The following is a 17,674-nucleotide window of genomic DNA, read 5'->3' on the forward strand; positions in this document are numbered from 1 at the left end:
GCGATCAGCCGAACCTGTCGCGTCAGCAGGTAAATAAACTGGCCCGGCCCAGCCTGCCAGGGTGCTTACCCTGGTGAGCCGCGTGCCAAACGTTGCCGACCCCTGTCATATAAGATGATCTGGACAAACTTGTAAACTGGAGTAATAGAAACGGGATAAAATTTAATAGTGCAAAAAGTCATGCATTTAGGGACTAACAACAAGAATTTTTTCTATAAACTGGGGACATATCCATTAGAAGTGACAGAGAAGGTGAAAGACTTGGATGTATGGATTGATCACAGGATGACCATGAGCCACTAATGTGATGAGGCAATGGAAAAGTTTAATGAAGTCCTAGGGGTGCATCGGGCAATGTATTTCCGGTAGAGGCAGGGAAGCGTTAGTACCATTATACAAGGCACGGTGAGACCCCATCTAGAATACTGACTGCAATTCTGCTCTCCCATGTTTAAGAAAGACTAATTCAAACTGGAACAGGTGCAGAGATGGGCTATGACGATGATCAGAGGAATGGAAAACCTACCTTATGAGAGGAGACAAACAGGTTGGCTTGTTTAGCCTAACCTAAAGAAGGCTGAGGGGAGATATGTTTGCTCTCCATAAATACATCAGAGGGATAAATGCCAGGAAAGGAAAGAAGTTATATAAGCTACATGCCAATGTGGACATAAGAACAAATTGATATAAACTGGCCATCAACAAGTTTAGCCTTGAAATTAGATCAAGGTTTCTAACCATCAGAGGAGTCAAGTTCTGGAATCGCCTTCCAAGGGGAGCAGTGGAGGCAAAAAAACCTGACTGGCTTCAGGACTGAGAGGATGGTCAGGGGGGACTGAAGCCTGAGCCCGGGCCAAAGCCAACACCTGATGTCAACTCCCTGGGCGGGGGGCTCAAAGCTGAAGCCCAAGGGCTTGAACCCCAGACAGGTGGCCTGTTACCTTGGGCTTTGGCCCCAGACCTCAGCAAGTCTAAGCCAGCCCTGGAGACTCCATTGAAACAGGGTCGCAACCCACAGTTTGAGAACTGCTGGTGTAATGGAAGTGCCTACAATGGCATGAAGCCAATCTGTAACTGCCAGCAGCAAATGTCTCCAAGAGCCAGAGATGGAACACTAGATGAGGTGGGAGAATTCTTTTCCCAGTGTCTGGCTGGTGGGTCTTGCCCATATGCTCAGGGTCTAACTGATTGCCATATTTGAGGTCGGGAAGGAATTTTCCCTGGGTCAGACTAACAGAAACCCTGGGGGTTTTTTTGCCTTCCTCTGCAGCACAGGTCACTTGCAGGTTTAAACTAGGGTAAATGGTGGATTTTCCGTAACATGATTTGAGGACTTCAGTAACTCAGCCAGAAGGTAAGGGGTCATGACAGGAGTGGGTGGGTGAGATTCTGTGGCCTGCAATGTGCAGAGGTCAGACTAGAGGATCATGATGGTCCCTTCTGACCTGGAACTCTCCGAGTCCAATACATATAGTAATATAATTCACCCCTCTATCCAAAGAAAAGTTGCTTTCGTTTTAACAACAAATATGGTATTTTTCTTTAGTGTACAATCACGTATTGTCCCAAACGCTCAGATACAAAACCCATGCAAACCTGCCTCTTTGCAGAGGCAAAAAGTGCAAACAAACAAGCCCTAGAACAATTCCTCATCTCTATAGACAAAGAAATGAGATGGGACTGGCATTGCACCCTGTCATCAAACTGACTCTGGCAGGCCAAGTTGTGGAGCTCTTTCCAGTCCTTCTGAGAACTTCCTGCCAAAGGCTACTTGACATTAAATTCTAGAGCAATTCAGGTTGAACATCCCAATTGACATTAATTTTCATGTTGGATCAAAAAGGCAGACCAGTCTTTCAGCTGGAGTCAAAACCATGTAGGGCTGCGGTGACCAAGGAAAATAGCACCCACAACCAGACAGGAAGCCAGTGCAGCAGCTGAAGAACTGCAGTCGTATGTTTACATCACACAACTCCACTTAAGAGGCAGGCAGCTGCATTCTTCGTGAACCCTGATCTATGCTATGAACTTATGTCAGCATAACTCCCAGGTGTGGAAAATCCATACCCTGAAACAAGTTATACCGATCTAACCCCCTGTGTAGACAGTGCAACATCAACAGAAGGGCTTCTCCTGTCAACGTACCTACACCGATGGGAGAAGCTCTCCAGTTGGCATAGGTAGCATCTTCACTAAGCACTGCAGCTGCAGCACGTGTAAGCGTAGACAAGCCCTTAGTCAAACTTCTTGAGGCTAAGCTTGAAGACTTCTCAGAACACCACATTTCTGTAGTCCAATGGGGAAGTCCCAAAGGCTGTAGTAAAGTCTGGATCCTAATGAAAATGGAATGAGGCATTCTTAGACATGGACACTCCTGGAATTACAGAAGCAGAAAGGTGTCCAAGAGAAACCCCAGAGTGCAGATGTCTTTAGGCAAAAGGGTGAAATTAAACATCCTCAGTTACAAGTGCAGAAACCACCCTACTATACTCCAAACAGCCTTTCCTCCAACCTCCTAGTATTACCTGCATCTTCAGTTTCACCAGTTTGCTCTCACCCACATACCAATTTTGTCTACACAGTGCATGGACGCACCCTTCCCAGTATCTGGCTCTGAAGCGAATGAGACCTAGAGCTGCAGATCACCTTCATATTGACAGTGAAGTGGAGCGGATATTGAAGTGGAGCGGAATTTGAACTCGGCGAGCGGAGCCGGAGCCCCGTTGCGGGCTGGGCCAGACTTCCAAAAGAAGCTGGAGGGAGAAAATAAAATGGAGACGGAGGCAGTTTCTAATCTTCGTCGCCAACTGAAGGAAGCAGAAGATGAGCGGAGAAAGGCAGCACAATATGGCTTGCATATACTGGAGCAACAAAATGAGATGCAGAATCAGTTAGATGAGCTACGGAGTGAATTGAGCATCAAAACTGAGAAATTTGAACAAGACAAGTATTCACTTCAGAGAGAAGTTGAGCTCAAGAATAGAATGTTGGAAAGCTTGAGCTTTGAATGTGATGCTCTTAAGCAGCAACAAAATATGCAACTGGACAAACAGCGAGAACAACTTGAAAGAATCCACGGACAAGAAATCAGTCAACTTAAAGACAAGATGGAGAAGTTGAAAGCAGACCTAGATGAAACCCGACTAAGTGAGAAACAACTAAAGCACAAAGTGGAACATCAAAAGGCAGTCATTAATGCTAAATCGGAAGAATTGCACATGATGTCTGAACGTGTACATGAAACCATGTCTTCAGAAGTGCTAAATCTCCAGACTGAACTAACTGAACTTGAAAGTGTGAAGGCCAGTGTTGAAGAGAAGATGAATGAATTGCAATACAGTAAAGAGCAACTAGAACTTGCGAACAGCAACCTACGCAACCAGTTGGAACGCCTTCAAGGAGACAAAGAAGAGAGAGAAAAGGAAATAGTTTCTTACTACAATGCATTAGAGAAAGCTCGTGAAGCTAACCAGGCACTTCAAGGTCAGCTGGATCATGCACTGGTTCAGGCTTTGGACCCTACCAGTAAAGGCAATTCTCTGTTTGCAGAGGTGGAGGACCGTAGGGCAGAAATGGAACGTCAGCTGATCAGTGTGAAAGTAAAATATCAATCACTACAAAAACAGCATGCATTCACTAGAGAACAATTGCAAAGAATGAAGCTACAAATGGCTACGCTGCTTCAGATGAAAGGTTCTCAGGCAGAACTTGAGCAGCTAGAACGCTTGCAGTCAATGTTAGAACAAAAGAATGGTGAAATAGAAGATCTTCTAATGAAAGTGAGGCAACTAGAGAAATGTAAGAATTTATATGAGAACATGAAAGAATCAAAACCTTCTAGTAGCAGTTCAATAGGTGGGGAATTTGAAGATGGCTATTATACAGATCTGCTTCAAATGAAACTTGAGAACTCCAATAAGGAGACCGAAACTTTGAGAAACGAACTATCCTTACAGAGGATGAAAGCTTTATATGAGAGCCAGAGGGTTCTGGAGGTAGAAAGGAAGCTTTTTGCCAATGAGAGGCACCTGCAGGTATGCCAAAGTGAGAACATGAATTTGCGAGTTATGCTGGACGAGCTGAAAATGAAGTACGAACCTGAAGAATTAATTAAAATCCCTAAAAGCATAAAAAGGAGGGAGAAGATTCCAGTGGACATGACTTCTGAACCTGGAGATAGCAAAAATGCTACAGTAGAGAAAACTACTCACTTTTCATCTCAAAATAAGGAAGAAAGAAAGATATGTACCAAGAACTTGGATCCAAGTGATGACCCTCAAAGAAAATATGTACTTGTGGCAGCACCAGTGAACATCACTCCGCTTCCCACAACACAACAAAGGGCTGAACCCGAGAAGGATAGGAAAAGAGTTAAAATTAAAGAGAACATCAAAGGTTCAAGTGAAAGAAATGGAAATAACTCTCTAACTCCAGTTGCCTCCAGGTTAACAGCTGGATCCAGACTTGAAACTGTGGAAAATGAAGACCTGAGTGAAAAAACAATCAAGCCTGAGAAGAAAACACAAAAGAAAACATACACTACATTATACGTGTCTTCTAAACCAACTCCTGAAACACAATGTCCTCAGCAATAAAACTCAGTTTTTTCCAGAGCAAATCTGGAAACTTAGTCTTGCCTTAAAGATTCTGTTGTGAAGCAATGAATACATAGTGTACCATTTTTAATGTACACATACTTTGCATTTTAAGAAACCTGTGTATCTGCCTTCTGTTTCATGAACAATTATTAATATTATGGCTTCTATTATGCAGGGTTCTCAGCATCCCTATTTGGTTAACCTCAGAAGTGCCACAAAAATAAATTCTCTTTTGGTAACTTGACCCAAAATGTTGTCTCATGCTGAATTTTAGTTAAGACCCTAATCATTAGTTGCTTTGGGTTTCCAAAAGTGTAGCTCAGTTCAGAATGACTAGAGTTGACTATGGACATCCTGTGAAGCTATATAATAAATACAGATATAAGCCGAGTAGGACTGCATATTTCTCTAGTGAATAAACTATTGTGACACTGGACTGATGGAAGGGAAGATAGAGAGAGAGAACAATAAATACTAATGTTAAATTTCTAAAGGTTGTTTTAATTGTTTTAAATGGGCACCTTTCAAAGCTACATTTTCCCCCAGTGTGTAGCAATTTCTGATTTTCAGCACACCCTATATACTTAAATCACACATTTAACATTTTCTTTAAAAGTCATGTGAATGTGGGGTGCATTTGAAATGCTAGGAAGGATCTTATAAATGTACCAACAGTTAAAATAAATCTTGCTTTACTCCTTTTGAAGGTGCCGATAAATGTTGCATTGTATGACAAAGTGCTTAGTCTTCATATTGACAGAAGAACAAGCCAAATTGCCTCAATCTTCCACCAGAGAGATCACTAAAAGTGTTTCAGAATCCCACTCAAGGAAGCTCCATCTGACAGAGAAGGAATTGCCCCAAACTGAATTTGATCTCAGAGAAGAATGAGATCATTTGAAACCCTGAGAGGCTCTAAGTTAATTTCATTTTTCAATCAATAAAATCAGCACTCCCTGACTGCTGTACAGGCTAACCATTGTTGCAAGGCTGGTTTGTTAGTGTCACCGCACCAAAAAGTCCTGCAGGAGGATCTGAGAGGAGAAGGAAGTAGTTTGATGGATTATTTCAGAGAATGGCAGCACACAAGGAAGTGCAAAGGTCTTGAGGGAGAAACCAACAAATGGGTATTTCAAGGCTGTTGTCATTGTTGGAGCAAATACCAGCATGAAAGGGGTTGAAGGAAACCCAAAATATCCAGATGATACCAGAGATGCCTCAGAACAACTTTATCAATCTTGTGCAGAAAGGAAAGAGTAGATAAAAAAATAATTTGAAATTTGGTTACGAAAGAAACAATACTGTGTGTTCTTCTAATGCAAAAAAATGAAAGAGAATTCAAGTTAATGAACCCCATTCCTAGACTTGGGCTGATGAGTGACAGAGGGCCAGATTTTGATACCACTGTTTGTACTCGATTACTCTGCCAGGATTCCCAGTGATTCCAAAAGGGGTCACTCTCAGAATCTGGCTCAAATTAAGGACAGAGAATTGTAAGAAAGAGCCTCAAAACTCACTCTCAAGAGAGCCCCTTGAAAAATCCTGAGCGCTAGTTTATTCAGTTTCTTTAAACAATCACATTTCCCCCTGCAACACCTGTCAATAGTCACAGCACAATGGCAAGGCACAGAATATGTTCTTGTGAAGAAAATACAGCCAGAATTCCAAGAATACTTGCTTATCAATCAATTACCCAATGCTATCAGAAAAAATATTGGGAAGCTTCAAACTCTTGAGACTACGCAGCATGAAGGAACATTTGAAATGAGAGAGAGAGAGAGATTGGATTAATAATTAAAGAGTAAAAGATTACTCAATAACAAAAGGCAGGTTTCCAAAACATAATCAATATTTTCCTTACATTTAAGTATTGTTGCAGCCTAATGCTTTTTCCATGTCCAAATGCCAGAAAATCAGTTTCAATATTACATATTGCTATATTATGCTGTAAATGTAATTTCAGAAATTCCTTGCAACACCACTATTGTTGAGGGTCCATTTGTATTACAATAAAACAGTTTTTTCTTCAAGTGGTTCTATATATTAGACTGAGCAACTGACACTGAACTAATATCTAGTACACAAATGGATTGCTATACTTGTCTCAAAACAACATTACTGAAAGTCAGTTAATTTTTAACAACCATTTTAAAAACCAACTTATAATCACGAAATGGACAATCTTTTATTATATTTCAATAAAAGTATCTTTGTAAACATCATGTTTAAATTGGAAAAACTAAGCAGCAACAATATTCAGTGGAAAGTGATTGCATTTAAGAGCAGTAATTCAACAGATACAAAGGCGCCTGTTGATGATGTCCATTTTGGTCATCTGTGAAACCAGCGGCACTATACAAATGTTCATTCCAAAGACATCTTGTCATGTTTTAATATTATTTGTTTATGCAGGACAGAGAGCCTTCTGTCTAGCATCGATATAAATAATAAAAAAAAGCTGAGCTATTAAAAATAGGAGAGAGAGTAATTTACAATCTGACACTTAATCCAAACCTGCAAGTGTCAAATGTTGCTTTCTTAATAAGCTAACAGCCACCAGAAGGCAGTTAAAACATCAGTTAAAAAAAAAAAAAAAATCCTACTGTCATGGCATCCAAGTAATGCAAGATAAAAGTATTTAAACAGAAATAGTATGTCACCCACAATTGGTCACAAAAATACTATTCCTGCAATACACTCCATCATATTCCTCAATTTAAACAACATGCACACTTTCACGCATATGCTCTCAGGATATTATGGTAAGTAAGAAGGTGAGTGTCTCTTTCTCAAGTTTCAGAGTAGCAGCCGTGTTAGTCTGTATCCGCAAAAAGAACAGGAATACTTGTGGCACCTTAAGGACTAACAAATTTATTAGAGCATAAGCTTTCGTGGACTACAGCCCACTTCTTCGGATGCATATAGAGTGAAACATATATTGATGAGCTATATATACACACACACATACAGAGAGCATGAACAGGTGGGAGTTGTCTTACCAACTCTGAGAGGCCAAAAAAAACGTTTTGGCCTCTCAGAGTTGGTAAGACAACTCCCACCTGTTCATGATGTGTGTGTGTGTGTGTCACTCTATATGCATCCAAAGAAGTGGGCTGTAGTCCACGAAAGCTTATGCTCTAATAAATTTGTTAGTCCCTAAGGTGCCACAAGTATTCCTGTTCTTCTCTTTCTCAAGAAAGCTGTGTAAACTATAGCACAACCTCACTAATCCAGTTTCTAATTAGCATAAAAAAAGCTTGGTGGCTTTTTTCCACCTGTGCTAGACTGATGTCCTAATATGAGCCCTTGTGGCCAGATATGGCATTGGGGCAGCTGTAACTCAGTTCCCCACCACCGTCCTCTGGCCTACTCCAACCATAGGTGGCATCCTGGCCCTCCAGCCAGACAACTTCACAGAGTACTCCCCTTCCAGGGCCAGTCTTTTATTAAAGTCCAACAGAAATACACAAAAACCAAACCTCTAGTCCAGCTGGCAGCTACCTCGTTAAAGCAGCAGGGGCACACCTTCAGACTGTCCCAGGCCTCAATCCACCCCACAATGCAGGGGCTAGCCCATTCCTCCCCCACTGAGGGGTTCAGGCAGTTTCCTGGTAGGTCTCACCTCTGCAGAAGCCTGTCCCGTATTTGCCCCTTTCTCCTCCTCAACTTTTCTTTAGGCTGCTTTGCAGAGAGCAGGAACTCCCAACTTCCCCTCCTCAGGTTTTCCACCCCACAACAAGGCTCACCCCACTCTTTATGGAAACAAACCCTGTTCTCCTCCATCTGGGCTTTAATTATTCTTTGCCCACAGTTCAGGTGCAAGGTGGCAAGCTAACTGGCCCTTCAAGCCCATATTAAATCTTTTCACAGCTAGTGTGGGGGTGAATACCACCTCTGAGCAGTTTCAATAGCAGATGCTATAATGGATCCTCTTAACTATAATTTCCCTTTTTTTTTTTTTTTTTTTTTAAATAAAATTTATTTTACAATTTACTATAAAGTTTTTAGTTAAAACTATCTGCAAAATAAAGTTTACGATATACATTCTGTGGGGGTTTTTTTTTGTTTTTTTGGTGTGTGTATTTGTTCATATACTTACACAATTCAGTAACCTGCAATGAAACTCGGTCTTTAGTGCAAGGTTCTGATGCATCATACACTGGGCTGAAACACTATAAAGTTCTCAGTGCAGAGGGCTTTAAATCACGACACATGGGGGAAGAAGAGTGCTGAGGAGGGGCTATGTTCAAAAGCGACAATGAATCCAGAAGCACAGACTTGAATGGCCTTTATTATACCCCTTTACATGTTGCAGAGTGTGCTGCTCCATGCAGGCCAGGTTTCAACAGTTCATATGGAAGAATAGGGTCATATATCTTCCTTACCGTTGCACAGCCTAGCACTGCTATGTCTGCTAGAATCACCTGGTCCCCAAGCAAATGGACCAGGATTGTGCCTGACTCTCTTACAAGAGGCAAAGTGGGAGAAGTGACATGGCTACTTGAACCCTAAACTCCATCCCAACCCTTGTACCTTCATGCATGTTTTCTAGCTCATATCTTTTTGTCTATGTGCACATACAATGGTCAAACTTTCTAAATTATAAGACCTTTGAGTAGTAATGGCCAGTCCCATTGTTTAGGACCAGTTTGTGTGTCAGGGTATTCTTGTACCACGAAAGGAAGAGGGGGGGGGGGGGGGGAATAGCGTTTCTTATGTTGTACTGTTGTAAGAGGAATAAGGATTTTTGTTCTGATTCACTGAGTATTGCTGCAACAATTTACAAAGTGGCATTTCAGCAGAAAATATGAAAGTATTTCCAGTACTTATAGTGCAGTTAGACAACCTTTCAAACCACTTATCAAAGAGCTTGAAGTTGGTATTTCAAGGCAAATTAAACAATATCGACTAAAGAGTTCTAAGTTATGTCCAGAGCATTTTAATATATTACTCAAAAAACAAAAACAGCAGACAAGCTTGCTTTTGCCAAGGCTTGTTTATAAAATAATTGAATATACTAGAAAGAAATACTAACAAGGAGAGCTTTAAAAAAAGTCTTGCAGTCTATAACATGGGGGAAGGTTATGAAATGGCTGTGATAGTAACTTTTCTAAAATAGCTATTAATCAGCTATTAATTTCAGAGCATTTTTCCAGTGTTTTGGAACTTTAGTATATTACTGTATATGTCATTTTTTTAAAAGAATTTATGTTTAAATCAAAATAATCCTTTGTTAAATGCTATAATACAACAGTAATAAAAATAAAAAAGTTAGGTCTAGGTGTTAACTGTAGTGACTACTTCTATACAGACTTAATTTCTAGAAATAAAATTTTGTCTTGCTTTCCAAGTCCTACATGCCTGACTCCTGAACTAAACTTCCAATAAGAACAACCATAGGCTAGATTAGGGTTTTTACAAGAGCCTGAACTGTAAATATTCTCTGGGTGGCTCTGGTCCCATTTCATCTACATTCTTGAGGATTTCCCCTCTCTTCCCCCCCTTGGAATGGATTAGTCCCCTGCAAGCAGCTGAAATAAAACCCAGCAGCAAGAGAGGGACAAGGGAAAGAAAAAACAGATGTTTAGAATACTGAGGCAGCCAGCTCTTGTAAGAAAACAGTACTCTTTCCTTTAGAAGAATCAGGTAACATTTATAAGAACCTGCCTTTTCTTCATCCTTCTCCTGCTGCTGCTCTGGGTGATCTGGTCTGCAGGTTCATCCTTCAAGGGTCAAAAAAAAAGGGGCCAGCTGATTATAGCCAAGGATTCACTTCTACCGTGCCTACTGGGAGGTCATTCCTAATTCAGAAAATGACTCAGTCATCTCTCTCAAAAACTTTCCTCTGCAAATGCAGAGAGTCTGCCAAAACAGGCAAAAAAAGTTTTAATTTCACATTATTCAATTTGCGTGACATTTTGAGTCAAAGTCAGAAATGATGAGTATACAGGCACAAATTAGACCTCTTCCCACTTATGCCACTTTAGACTCCTATTTACCCCAGCTCTGCCTACATGTAAAGGAGAGTAAGATGTAGACAGGTGTAAAATAAAGTAGCACACAACCCTATATTTAGAAAGCAACTAGATTAAGGAAGCAAGGACATTTTCTCTAAACCCTAGTTTCCCTCTATCCTTCACTTCATATTCTTGGAAATTAGAAAAGAAAAATACCTTTCATTTATTCTATTTTGCATCCAATGAAGAAAATTCTTGGAGTGTACTGTCTAATATATTGTCTCATCTAGTCTTAACTGTCCTTTGGGAAAGGCTTCAGCCACTTTTCCTAGGCATCTAATCTAGAGTATCATGGAGTGCACTGTTAGGAAGACCCTGATATTTTTGCTTAAATATTCCTTTTTGCTAATTTCAACCCAGTGACTCTGGTTATATTCCCCTGTACTCTACTAAGTAACTTCTGACCCAGCACGTTGTTAACATGTGAAGCTGTCAAATCATGGACTCTGCATAAAGAGGAAATCTGTTCTTGTGGTCAAGATACTTGACTGGGACTCTGGAGATCTGGGTTCAATTCACAGTGCTGCCACTGACTTCCTGTATGACCATGGGCAAATCACTTAATAGCTCTCTGTGCCTCAGTTCCACATCTGTATAATAGGAATACTGCTACTACACGCCCCGTCCTCTTTTGCCTTTCTTGTTTGTTTGGACTGTACGCTCTTTATAGATTCATAGATTATAGGACTGGAAGGGACCTCGAGAGGTCATCGAGTCCAGTCCCCTGCCCTCATGGCAGGACCAAATACTGTCTAGACCATCCCGGATAGACATTTATCTAACCTACTCTTAAATATCTCCAGAGACGGAGATTTCACAACCTCCCTAGGCAATTTGTTCCAGTGTTTAACCACCCTGACAGTTAGGAACTTTTTCCTAATGTCCAACCTAGACCTCCCTTGCTGCAGTTTAAACCCATTGTTTCTGGTTCTATCCTTAGAGGCTAAGGTGAACAAGTTCTCTCCCTCCTCCTTATGACACCCTTTTAGATACCTGTAAACTGCTATCATGTCCCCTCTCAGTCTTCTCTTTTCCAAACTAAACAAACCCAATTCTTTCAGCCTTCCTTCATAGGTCATGTTCTCAAGACCTTTAATCATTCTTGTTGCTCTTCTTTGGACCCTTTCCAATTTCTCCACATCTTTTTTAAAATGCGGCGCCCAGAACTGGACACAATACTCCAGCTGAGACCTAACCAGAGCAGAGTAGAGCGGGGACTCTTTTGTACTATGAGTTTGTACAGCACATAGCACACTAGGGTCCTAATCTCAGCAGGAACCTTTAGACACTACTCAGAACCGCCATCAGGGTGGGGCAAAGGGACCCGGGTGATTTAAAATGGCCCAGGGGTCCCTGGCCACCATGGTGGTGACCAGGAGCCCCAGGCCCTTTTAAACCACCCAGGTGGGCTGCAGGGCTCCTAGACACATGCGGGGTAGTGACCACTCAGGGCCCCACGGGTTGGCGCGATTGACCAGTGTGGTCGGTCCCAGAAGTGACAGATGTGTCACTTCCGCCCCGAGCCCCACTAGGGATGGCCCTGGGACCTGGAATTGCTGTCGGCGGGCCTGAAACTACTATAATACAAAATAATAAATTTAAAATTATGAAGTGTATTGTTACATTTAAAGTATAAAAAGAGTGCTCCATTTTCCTCAGATATATAAATTTGTGTATGCCTCATTACTACAGTGTGTCCCCCGCCCACACTTATTCAATATTGCATCCCAAATTGAGAGGGATACCTGCCTTTTTGTTTCAGAGATCAAAATGAAATGAGTCTTTCCAGGGTTCTTCCCCGCCCCCCACACGCGCACACACACAGAAGTGCTCCAATATATTCTGAAGTCTCGCCCTTAGATTGTCTTCTAGAACTAGCTCCTAGAACCCTTTTTCTCTGCAATCCCATGCTGCAGATTTCCCTATTGTGTCTGTTGGCACCATTCATGAAAGTAGGGAAGAAATGGAGTCAGTCAGTCTCAAATTTTTCAAAATGTTCATATCCAACTATTTTACATTAAAATAGATGCCAAGTCAAGGAAGAGTCAACCATGTACACAAGACCCAAACAGTACATGCTGGCTGAGACCCCTAACTTCCTACCACATACATGCCACTACACAGGATTCCTATCCCAGAGGCACCATTATATATAGCTACCTTGTCCAGAAACGGTATTGTTAAAGCAAATTTTAAAGACAGGAGAAATTGTGAACATGCCTTAGACCTACTAGCTTATGGGTATAGGCAGGTTAGGTTAGCCAGCCTTAACAATAGCCTTGCAACAGAACAAACATACCATAGGCTTTAGGATATTAAGGACCTAAAGTTGGTGCCAATTTTCTCCCTAGTGAATATACTTCAACCTATGATGCTTTGACCAGGGTTGAAAAACGTTTAAAATTGACAAGCTCAAAAAGGTGGCAGTTTCAAACATTAAAGCCTGTCTATATATAATCTTTAACTAAACACCTCAATTTATCACAAAAAGGTGCTGTACTTAAAAGCCTGCAGTGAGTACATATGAATCAGAAAAGAAATCGTTGCTACATACATCCATTTTACATTGCATTTACAGAAGCAAATGTGTTAATATTGTACATCTTATTAAAACACACTACTCAGTGATGGCACAAACAAGCTCCGTTTGATCTACTCCATAGTGACAGTGGCACACAACTAGCTAGAATGTTCAATTTTGCTAACGTGTCTTAAGAGGTATACAAAGCGACAGACTCAGACGCTCTTATTCACAATGAATAATCTGTAAATTGTCCCACTGAATTCAGTAGGACTACTTGTCTCGTAAGGTACTACTAAACCAGAACAACATATGCACACTTATCTATACCTTAAAAATCACAAAAAGTGGCCGAGGAGCAAGTTATGTCTCAGAGCCAGTGGCGCACTGAGACTGGAATGTAGACTGGAGTATCTGCAGCATACAAGGAAGCATGATTGTCCCAATTCAACAAAGCGTGTAAGAACATGAGCAGGTCTAGTCCCTTTGACTTCAGGCCGAGATTCCCAGGCAACAGAAGATGCCAGCTTTTCACATCCTGGATGTGTAGTGTGCGTTCCAGTGCAGCAGCTCCACTGGCACTCTCAGCACAGAAAGCAGTGTTATGATTCACTCCTGCTTGTGGGAAAGGGGACAGAAGGGACACAGTGAACCGCTCTCCTGTCTCCGAGTACACCCAACTTGAGAGAGCCATATTTTACCCCAAGGCATTACTTCTAACCTCATTACTCCACTACTAGGCAGGAACACCTGTCCAAGTTATTTATATTTTATAATACACTGAAACAGTTCACCGAAACAAATAATCTCCTGCCTTAATAAAACACTTGCTCTCATAGGAACATACTAAAACCAAAATACTACTTTTCTCCCACATCTACGCTCCTGTGACAGCAGTAATAAGTACGCTTCAGTAGACCAGTTGTTTATGTTATTCCTTTTTATAAGTCAGCACTACCAAGACCAATGTGTTTCAGTAAATTAAAAAATACACAAAGAATATTTCAAATTAAATACAGGGGGTAGATGCTCAGCTGGTGTAAATCATGAAGGTCCACTGACTTCAATGGTGTTATGCAGATTTACATCACTTGAAGATCCGGCTCTAGAAAATATTGTAGTATACTGACTTATACTGAGGGAATGGCCCTCAGAGCTCACATGAATGATCAAAGTCCTTATTATCAGTCTAATACAGCAGTTCTCAAACTGTGGGTTGGGACCCCAAAGTGGGTCCCAACCCCATTTTAATGGGGTCACCAGGGCTGGCATTAGACTTGCTGCAGCCCGGGGCCAAAGCCTGAGCCCCACCGCCCAGGGCCAAAACCCAAGACCGAGGGCTTCAGCCCGCGGTGGTGGGGCTCAGTTACAGGCTCCGCGCCTGGGGCAGAAGCCCTTGGGCTTCAGTTTTGGCCCCACCAGGCTTTGAAATCAGCCCCCCGCCCCCCAGGCGGCAGGGCTCGGGCAGGCTCAGGTTTCAGTCCTCCCTCCTGGGGTCATGTAGTAATTTTTGTTGTCAGAAGGGGGTCACAGTGCAATGAAGATTGAGAAACCCTGTTCTAACAGCATGAAAACATGTGCTGCCTTCTGGCATGCTGCCTGCTGGTTGCTATGCTAACACCACAAAGCCATTACACAACTGCATTTAAAATTGTTCTTGATTTTTCACTTAATTTCTAAAGAGAAAATGTTGATTGAGTCTTTCCCTCTACCCTTTCTTTAATGCACACCAAACACATGAGCAAATTCTGAAGAGTAAACTGCACATCTGGCAAATACAAGTGATTTTCAAGAACCTGTTGACATACATACACATACAAAAAAAAAACCAAAACACCACACACTTGAAAATGATAGACATGACAATACAATGTTCTTCCCCATTTAGGTGCCTCATTTGGAAATAAAAAAAAGCTCCAGAATATGATGTAGGAATACTCTTACATTAATAAGATAGACAGTGACTTCATAGGTCAACTGAAGTCAATGAAGCTATGCTAATTTACACCCACCAAGAATCTCGCCCTTAGCTACATAAATTATAGTTTCATAGAAACTATATATTAGTAACTGACAAGATCTTTAGATAAAAAGGTGGGGAGGGAGGAACTAGCTTTACTTTAACTGATACACCAAGCTGTACATTCTGAAAAAATACTGTCCTGGAAAGTAAAGTATGTGTTTCTCAAGAATATTAAATTAACTTTTATCTATCAAATCATGAAATGCCTTCAAAACACAACCTCCTTCTTTTTGCAGAATTGTTTCAAAAGTGGCAAGCACTACATATTTGATCTATGCTAAATGACCTCTGTAACCCAGAACAGGTATATACACTCTTGCTCGTTAGAAAACTATATGAAAACAATAAAAATAATCATACCTTACACTCTATGAAGAATAATGACAAACATCATGTTAAGTTTTCCTGAAGTTTCCACAAAGTCAGCTTTACTCTACTGTTTCAAATATGGGATGAGGTGGCAATATGCCCCAATTCTCCCTAATGAGCGTGCATGTGGTCATTTGATAGAGGTTTTAAATATAGAATCTAAATTAGGATTAGAGAAAAAAATTGCCATGTGCTTGAATCTTCATCCCTGGTATATAGCATGATAGCTGTTCAAGAACTGAACAATTAATCCTCATCCATTAAAGCTGAGGGAGGGGTAATCAGTTTATTTCAAGTTACCAGTCCCATCACCAGAAAAACATACTATCACATTCCTTTCTCTTAGCTTCTCCCCACTCTAACTTCATACTGGAACACAGCAACTACCAGACAGTGGCACTTCTGCATTTTATGTTTCTTTTCTGAAACACTAACAAAGACATCTCTTACCTACAGTTCAACACAACTTAATAGAGTTCACTAACTCCTCCACAGCATGTATCATCTTTGAGAGGATGAAACAAGTCCAGCTCTGGTATCCTCAGATCAAGTACAAGTTAACTTTCAATATCAAGTCTAATTTGACATTCCACAAGGAGAACTCTACATTTTAAAAATGTAGTTAAGGCTTCATCTTCTTCCCCAATTATATAAACAAACAGTTGTACTAACTACAAAACTGATTGTCAGATTTTGACAAAAGTCTACCTCAAAATGCAAATCCCAGGGGTTTTTTGGTTGTTGCTGATTTTTTTGAGGGAGTCCCTACATTCATTTATAAGGGAGTCAAGTTTTCAGAGGAAAGAACTTGTCTTCAGTGCTATTCTGCAGCAGTTTTTGCAGTGTCTAATTTTTTCAGGGGTTTTTTTTTGTCCTGTTCCTTTTTGCTTGCCTCTCCCTACCCCAGGGATCAGCAACCTTTGGCCCGCGGCTTGCCAGGGTAAGCCCCATGGCGGGCCAGGCCAGTTTACCTGCCACGTCTGCAGGTTCGGCTGATTGCGGCTCCCACTGGCCGCGGTTCGCCATCCCAGGCCAATGGGGGCTGCGGGAAGCGGCGCGGGCCGAGGCACGTGCTGCCACCCTTCCTGCAGCCCGCATTGGCCTGGAGCGGCAAACCGTGGGAGCCGCAATCAGCCGAACCTGCGGACGTGGCAGGTAAACCAGCCGAGCCCGCCAGGGGGCTTACCGTGGCGGGCCGCGTGCCAAAGGTTGCCGATCCCTGCCCTACCCAAACACCACTCCTTCTTGCCTCATTTTTTTTGGGGGGGGGGGCGGGGGGGGGAAGGGAGGGGTGCTTTTTCCCCCCTTGTTAGTTTCGCCTCAGCCTCAAACACTTAGACACACTACTCACAGCAGGGTGAGATCTCATGGCTGAATTCAGTTATGTAGGAGAAGCAGAGCTGGAGCTTGCAGCTCACATGTGCTAACAACTCTCACAACAGGTCACAGAAAGACCAAGGAAATGGACACTGATGGCTTTCAAGCATCTTTTTAAGTGGGACAAATGTGAATCCAGGGTCACAGTTTTTTCCCCCACGTTCCTCTTCTCTGTCCTGCAGATCCACCTCCTCCCCCATGTTTGGAAAATATTGCTTTAATAGCAAAAGGCAGAGAAAGCAATGCTTCTATTTGCTCGAGCATTGATTTCTGCCTAAGTGTTTCACTTGTATCAACCTTAAGGCAAATTTCCTTAGTGGTAACTAATGATCAGAGAGTCCCGTTCTTCCTCCTCTAAAGGAAGCAGCACTGCTATTACGATGTTTTTCCACTTCCCAGGAAGCAAGAACAGTCTATGAGGATCTGAATTAGTAGGGTTACCATACGTCCGGATTTTCCCCAGACATGTCCGGCTTTTTGGTCCTCAAATCCCCGTCCGGGGGGGAATTGCCAAAAAGCCGAACATGTCCGGGAAAATACTAGTCCCCTGCTTACCTTAGAGCGGCTCCGGCAGGCTGCGAGCTGCAGGCGGATTCCCCCGCGGCGGCGGCTGCTGCTGCTCCCCCCAGACACCTCAGTTTTGTGTAGCTGAAGAGCCAAGCTGCCCGAGTGCTACCGGCTTCACGGTTTGCTGGGCAGCCCCAGACCTCCAGACCCTGCGCCCCCAGCCAGGCACTTCCTCTCCCAGGCTCCGGCTGTGCTGGGGAAG

General features: G+C 42.2%; 2 protein-coding genes across 3 annotated transcripts in view; one reads left to right on the forward strand and one right to left on the reverse strand.

Moving 5' to 3' along the window:
• Nucleotides 1–17,674, reverse strand: part of NRIP1 (nuclear receptor interacting protein 1) — a 103,226-nt gene that overhangs the window by 65,952 nt on the left and 19,600 nt on the right. The window lies entirely within an intron of this gene.
• On the forward strand, nt 2,694–5,054 carry LOC128847662 (protein Spindly-like). Its single transcript, XM_054047258.1, has one exon. The coding sequence runs from the start codon at nt 2,772–2,774 to the stop codon at nt 4,593–4,595; it is 1,824 nt and encodes a 607-aa protein (XP_053903233.1). The 5' UTR covers nt 2,694–2,771; the 3' UTR covers nt 4,596–5,054.

Source organism: Malaclemys terrapin, chromosome 1 (genome assembly GCF_027887155.1).
Source record: "Malaclemys terrapin pileata isolate rMalTer1 chromosome 1, rMalTer1.hap1, whole genome shotgun sequence".
Lineage (NCBI taxonomy): Eukaryota > Metazoa > Chordata > Testudines > Emydidae > Malaclemys > Malaclemys terrapin.